General features: G+C 34.8%; 1 protein-coding gene across 8 annotated transcripts; it reads right to left on the bottom strand.

Annotated features, from left to right (window-relative positions):
* Positions 1–816: 816 nt before the first annotated feature.
* LOC142543175 (uncharacterized) lies at positions 817–6,398 on the bottom strand. Of its 8 annotated transcripts, none has more exons than XM_075650265.1 (9): positions 5,803–6,168; positions 5,658–5,713; positions 3,020–3,229; positions 2,824–2,916; positions 1,851–1,995; positions 1,574–1,684; positions 1,407–1,489; positions 1,262–1,319; positions 817–1,098 (listed from the first exon to the last, which is right to left on the bottom strand). In XM_075650265.1, the coding sequence occupies exons 3-9, from the start codon at positions 3,185–3,187 to the stop codon at positions 1,019–1,021; spliced, it is 738 nt and encodes a 245-aa protein (XP_075506380.1). In that variant the 5' UTR covers positions 3,188–3,229; positions 5,658–5,713; positions 5,803–6,168; the 3' UTR covers positions 817–1,018. The 8 variants fall into 8 exon arrangements, with proteins under 8 accessions (XP_075506380.1, XP_075506379.1, XP_075506382.1 ...); XM_075650264.1 differs by having other exon boundaries at positions 3,020–3,235; XM_075650267.1 differs by lacking the exons at positions 5,658–5,713; positions 5,803–6,168 and adding an exon at positions 6,274–6,398 and having other exon boundaries at positions 3,020–3,235.
* Between the last annotated feature and the right edge of the window lie 451 nt (positions 6,399–6,849).

Raw genomic sequence — 6,849 nt, forward strand, 5'->3', positions numbered from 1 at the left:
CGGCCAGACATCATGTTTGCGGTTTGTTTATGTGAACGTTTTCAAGCCAATCATATGCAATCGCATTATACTGTAAACGTATTCTTAAATATCTTAAAGATACTACTAATGTGGGTCTTTGATATCCCAAATATTGAAGTTTTAATCTTGTAGGTTATTTAGACGCAGATTACGTTGGATGCACCAAGAGCACCAACGGTTCATGTCAGTTCTTGGACGAAAGACTAATATCTTGGTTCAACAAGAAACAAACGTCTATTACCACATCAACCACTGAAGCAGAGTATCTTGTAGCTGGAAGTTGTTGTACTCAAATGTTGTGGATGCAACAGCAACTTAAAGACTATGGAATTCAAACCGTTGAATCTCCCATCTTCTGTGACAACACAAGTGCAATAACAATAACATAAATCTTGTCTTGCACTCTCGGACAAAGCACATTGACATTAGATATCATTTTATCCCAGAACATGTCATGAAGAAAAAATTCGTCTTGAATATGTCCCAATAAATTAGCAGACAGCAGACATATTCACAAAACTGCTGTCAGACGCCAAGTTTTTTATTTCTGAAGTATTCTTGGATTAATTGATTTTTCTTAATCTCTTTAACATTTTTATATGTTTATTCATTTCCAGGATTAAGTTCCAAGATTAAATGCAAAAAATAATAAACGGAAAACATAAAAAGAAAAAAACAAGCAATAAACATAATAAAATTTATTAATAATATTGAGATTTTACATTGCCTATTTCCCAATCCACGGTCTCCTGGAGAGACGGTATTTAACGTAGATTTGAACATATCGATCATCCCTTAAATTGGAAATGATTTATGCCACGATGCCACGCTATTATGTATTTTAACGTGGATTTTAACTAAACACCATCCCTTAAATTGGAGTTGACATATGCCACGTACGATACCATGTGATGTTGCAGAAATGAAAAATGTGATCACTAATAAAAAACCAACTACGATACTGAGAGCAATTTAATGAACAAGAAGTTAGAAAAAGTCAAAAGCAATTCCATTTTTCTTCACATGCACCACAAATCATATCAATGCAAGTTGCTGCGTCGACCGGATAATCTGTAACTGAAGACAAAAAAGGATGAGATATAAATATTTGATGTTAACCAATTAGCCAAAATATTTGCAGTAATCCAAGAGTGGAATAACCATGTGTTACAAAGCTTGTTATTGCCCAATAATTTTTTCAAGTAATGCTGCAGCCACATAAAGATAGATCATATATTACCTGATATAACATCTGCTGTATGTGGCTGACTGATTTCCCCACTTGTCGACATTCCAAACTAAACATAGTAGCAGCAACAGCCAATCAACAGTCATATAAATCGGCAGGCGTCTCAATGTTGAAACAACTTCTGAAAACAAAATACCACAAACACTAGATGTGTCTCATCACTTGTAGCATTGACAAAGCTTGCCACGTCTACTAACTTGGGAGAACGCGTTGAAATGCCTAGAATCAAAATTGCAAGAACCATTCAAAGAAATAACTTGTGCATGATTGAAATGAACAATGCAAATGAATCAGTAACATTACCTACTATCCTTGAATTGGCTGGTAAATGTCGTATCAAGGGTTCCTCAATAACACGCATCAATGTTTCATGGGTGTCACTCGTATGTATACGAGACTTTTCCAGTAACTCCATTACATCAATTCCACAAAGTGTAAGAACTAATTATCTCAAAATAGGAAGGGAAATAAGAAATGCAATTCACATATTTTAGAGGATTACGTGACAAGTAAACTAGATGGTAAGATTAAAAAAACAGTTCTTGGTTTCTGTCAGAATATATTTACTAAATTGGCTTACACATGAGACCACTGAAGCGGGCTAAAGTTCTTGGAATACGAACATGAGGTTTAACCACAAACAGCGATCCATTTGCGATTTTCACATAAATAGCCCCAACCAATCCGTACTTATTAAGTGGGCTATCTAGAATTGCTTTTAACACCTGTATATCAAGTTTGAAGGTAATCAATCATAATTTGAATATAGTTATTTTTCCAGTAACTCATTTTTCTACTACATAGAATGAGATATAGATTAGCAGACAAGTAAATTTGAGGATAAATATGAGTTTTTATGCATATCGAGAAAACATAATATAGCATCATCAAGAAGAATAGATGGAAAAGAGACATAATTTCCCTCACCAGTAAACACTACAGCTTTGACGCATATATATATAAGCTGACAAGAAGAATTCATTATAAGTATACCATCAGTTACGAAATAGAAGCATCTTTCTTTTGGCAGGCTAATTTAGTCTGACAGGTGTTGCAGCATCAGCATGCAGCTTATTAATAACTTAAGAGGACACCTATCAGTTTAGCTTACACTTGAAAGTCAGATTGACACATCTCACAACTCTATTTTTACAACGAAATCGTATCATCATCAACACTTTTAATCTTTTTTCAAGTAGATGAAAGTACAGTGTTTATAATATGAAGTTGTACTTCTCACGTTCAAACATGTTATGATAATGATTGATACACATTAGGTCTGCCAAATCATTCAAAGATATTTACATCTTAGAAACTTAATTTGAAACTTGTTATGATATTGATTAGCATTATAAGGTATGCTAAATCATTTAAAGGTATTTGCATCTTCAAACATGCTATTCATCAGGACCTTCAGCTATCAACAAACATGTAGAATACTAGAAATACAAAACAGGAGAGTTGGCTTCAGGTATCAACAAACATGTAGATTACTAGAAATACTAAACAGGAGAGTTGGCTTCAGGTAAAGGGTGGGCGGAATAGAGACAAACCACGTGCACTGTCTGGGACATGTACTCATCAGGATTTTTGTTCTGCCGTCGAAGAGCTGCTTCATCATCAATCCCATTTGTCACTACCCATTTCTTAGTAATACAGAAAATCCCAAGCACTTTTGAAGTTACATATGCTTTTAGCATTGATATGTATTAGATAGATATGTCATATATATAAATAATATTGACATACCTTCCTAATGAAAGCCTTTTTTATGCCAGCATTGTCAAGAATGAAGGAAACCTTGGGTTTCTGACTAACGAACTCAACAGGGATTTGAGGTGTGAGGGGCCCTCTCTCTTCGTCATGTGATGCTTCCTCTCGTTGTCTCTTCTTTGAGCAAGGTCTCAAACCTTCCATCTTTCCAAGTTTTTGTTGATATAATTGGTAACCTTCCCCAACCTGGAGCTTGAAAGTATGAAAAAAAAGAATAATCAGAGAATACTCAAATGCTAAACACATCAGACTTATGTATAGCTATGTCACACGACCTAAATATTTATTAAATTATATATATATTCATGTAATATTGTAATTTTAGTCCTATAAGTTGATCTGTTTTGAGTTGTAATTATGTAACTTTGCCAAAGTTTAGTTTTCGTTCACTAACTTGGATTTTCTTTGTTTTGGTCTGTCTTATTTTAGACCCAAAACTACAAAATCTATCTAATACGTTTATTTGACACCGATTCTATCCTACAGAGCACATTTATGGAGAATAAAAATTACATCACCCAAATTAAAATTAATCTGATAAAAAAGATTGGATATTACTCAAATTAAGATTTACCTGATAAAAAAGACAAAAACAATAAAGCAATAAGACCCTAATATTTCAAAATGGGAGCTTTATTATCTCTACATATGATACATAAGATGAAATCAGTGTCAAATAAAACATATTCGATGGATTTAGTGGTTTCAGCCCAAAAAAGAACCAAAACAAAAAAAATACAAGTTACTTTACGAAAACTAAACTTTGACAAGTTACATGATTAAAACTCAAAAACAGACCAACTCACAAGACTTAAATTATAATTTTTCATAAATATATATATTGTAATAGATATTTAGGACCTCAAAAACAATAAAAACTGGTCTAGTTAACTATAGTAATAGCTCATACAATTTTAATTTTATATAAAAAAAAAGCTCATATAATCATTCGGTTTCAAGGCTTCCCGATACTCCTTGCTTATAACCCACCCTCCCTAAATCTCAGTTTCCTCTTTCTCCCATTGCAACATTGGTCTCCGGCCACTGTTGCTTCAAAGAACAGCGCAAGTTTTCCATGTTCCTCAACTCAATTTGATATTTTGTATTTGCCTCGGAGTTGAAAGTAAATGATGGGTGAGGTTTTTCTCTAACCAAGCCTTGAATCCTAATTGAGAAAATTGTTGGGAAAGGCTGGAAATCGCATTGCTTTTGTTGATAATTACCCGATTAATCTCCTCCTCACACAGGCCGCGTGACATAGCTATACATAGTCTGAAGTTGTTCACACAAATTTTGATACTGCGGGCATGCAGCGTGCCAAGTGTTTTAAGCACCAATTTGGATGAAAACACTAAAAGTCTAACTTCTATGGAATCAAACGACAATAGATACTAAATTTGATCGTTCGTTATAATTTCCTAGACATATATAATGCCCAAAAAAACGACAACAGAACTTGAAGAAATAAAATCCCAACAAGATTATGTATATATAAATTAGTAGGAATTTACAAAACTTGGAAATATACAAATAAAGTTTCTGGAATAGAATAAACACGTTAAAAGCTAAATAACATTGGAATATTTATGGAAATATTTGTAGATAATTTGCAAAATTTTGTGCTGAATGTGTTGTGTGCCCTTTCTTCTACTGACTCTTTTCTTCAGATTGTTGGGAAGTTTCCCAAATCCCATTATCTAACCCACGATCTAGTCCATGATCTTCTCTTATCCACTCTGAAGTTTGGAATGTAAGGACAAAAACATCAAGCTCTCTTGCTTTGCACTCCAAATTATTGACATTTTCGTACATACATATTGCTTGTAAGTTTGGTTGACAACACGTGATGTTGAGCTGAGCATTGGCCATGAGTCTGGATGTGAACGAACCAAGCCGAGCCAAACTGTATCATGGTTGAGCTCTGCTGAGTTGAGGTATATATAAGTTCGAGCTCGATTCGAGCTTTTATTATGAGGCTCGACTCGGCTCGTTTTGAAATTACTAAGCTCGCGAATAGCTCGAACTCGGTTCGTTAATAGATGATTTATCATGTTTAACGAGTCTGGATCGAGACCGGCTAGTTAAACTTACCTGTTTTTTAGCTTGTCAAGCAAACTTATTTTGAGCTTGTCAAGCATACAATTGATCTAGATCTTGAGTTTGTTCGAGTTCGTTAACAAGCTGAATTCCTAGGAAATGAACAGGGACGACAACCGGAAGATATAGGACGTTTTTGGCTAAATCCGGGACCCGCCCCGCCAAACAGATATGGGACCTGGCTTGTCCCGCCTCTTTTTCAGACCCCTAATAGCCGGCGGGTCCGGGTTGGTCCCACAAACCCACTGTAAATTCAGAAACATGGTAAAAAGGTAACTGAACACAAGCTGGAAACTCACCGACAACATATAGTAGTTGGTAAGTAGCTTTACATGTTTTAACGTTATGCGTTCCAATTCAATAGACGCTGAAACTAATTAAAAAATAACAAAGAACGACATGTTAAATCAAATGTTGAACTTAAGTATTCTTGTCAAAGCAGTGGGTCAGTGGGTGTCTTAACTTGAAAAAAATTTCAAGTTTGTCATCCATGAAGAGTGAAATCACTTTAGCATACCTGCGAGGGATCTTCTCTAATCGCTCAGAATCCTGGGCAACTTCAGCCAGAAGATACTAGAATAAGGAAAAAATGGTAAATGGCCAGAAGCTTGTTCCAACATAAAGCTGAAGATGTCATAAAATAAACTATCTTGCGAATAAACCTGAAAGAAACACTGAAACCTCCTCACGTTTGAGTTTGAGAGAGGCAAGGACGAGGGAGTGAGACAGAAAGAGTGCCGGCGTTTTCATCAGATAGGGCATTAGGGTTATGGTCAGACACAATTATATATCCGGGGCGGGTGCGAATGGGTCTAGGACCCGACCCGTAACTCTTTGAGTTGGTTTGAACCCGTCTTGTTCGGGACGAGTTTGATGTGCGACCGGTTTTAACCTGATCCATTGCCGATCCTAGAAACAAACAAATAGTTGTACGAATCTGTTTCAAATTCTGGCTCACAAGCCCAAATCAATCAAAATTGATAGATACAATGTTACAAACGGTACCTTAAAAACAAAACGAACCAAAAACAAACTCGATAGAACACGGTTGTTCAGAGTGGTGCACGCTAATTTATGCACAAAAATAAAACTGATATAGACCCTAGAAGATATTAAACGTTACGAATCCTTACTAAAATACAAGAAATTCAGAAAAATACGACTTGAGGAAATCTTCGACGTTAGCTGCGCAGCACTACCAGAGTTAATGGGGAATTTAGCCGCAGAAGAATGCGTTTAGAAGTTAAAACTCAATAAGTGTTCGGGCTTTGGGCTCGGATTGAGTAATTTCTTTGTTGGGTCGACCCAATATAATGTTATAAATCTTTATTTGGGAGGCTAATATATATTCAATTGAGTATTTACTAAAAACATGACTATTTTATTTTTATGAAAGTAAATAATACTTTTACGACTCTAAAATTCCTCATGTTCAAAAGAAAACTATAAAATTCCTAAAATTTTATGGAAAAAATTATTTAAGTTTGGGAAGGGTTCAAAATGGGTATATATGGACGAAAATGATATACGGTGATCTTTCCTTTATTTTTAATTTTTTTTATACAAATTCATAAATATTTATGTACCTACTAATTTCAATTATATTAGGATAACTGCTTTTGGTATCATATATCACATAAAAAAAGTTTCCATTATACGATATACTATATATAAGATAAAGCACAATATGATACTAAACGTTGATGCGT

The sequence above is a fragment of the Primulina tabacum genome, chromosome 4 (genome assembly GCF_025594145.1).
Source record: "Primulina tabacum isolate GXHZ01 chromosome 4, ASM2559414v2, whole genome shotgun sequence".
NCBI lineage: Eukaryota > Viridiplantae > Streptophyta > Magnoliopsida > Lamiales > Gesneriaceae > Primulina > Primulina tabacum.

What these genes read in the sequence shown, in the direction of transcription:
- LOC142543175 (XM_075650261.1), bottom strand. An exon ending in TGTCCCAGACAGTGCACGTG is followed by an intron (nt 1,996 to 2,823) that starts GTTTGTCTCTAT and finishes CTTGATATACAG; the next exon opens with GTGTTAAAAGCAATTCTAGA. An exon ending in TACAGCAGATGTTATATCAG is followed by an intron (nt 1,099 to 1,261) that starts GTAATATATGAT and finishes TTTTGTCTTCAG; the next exon opens with TTACAGATTATCCGGTCGAC.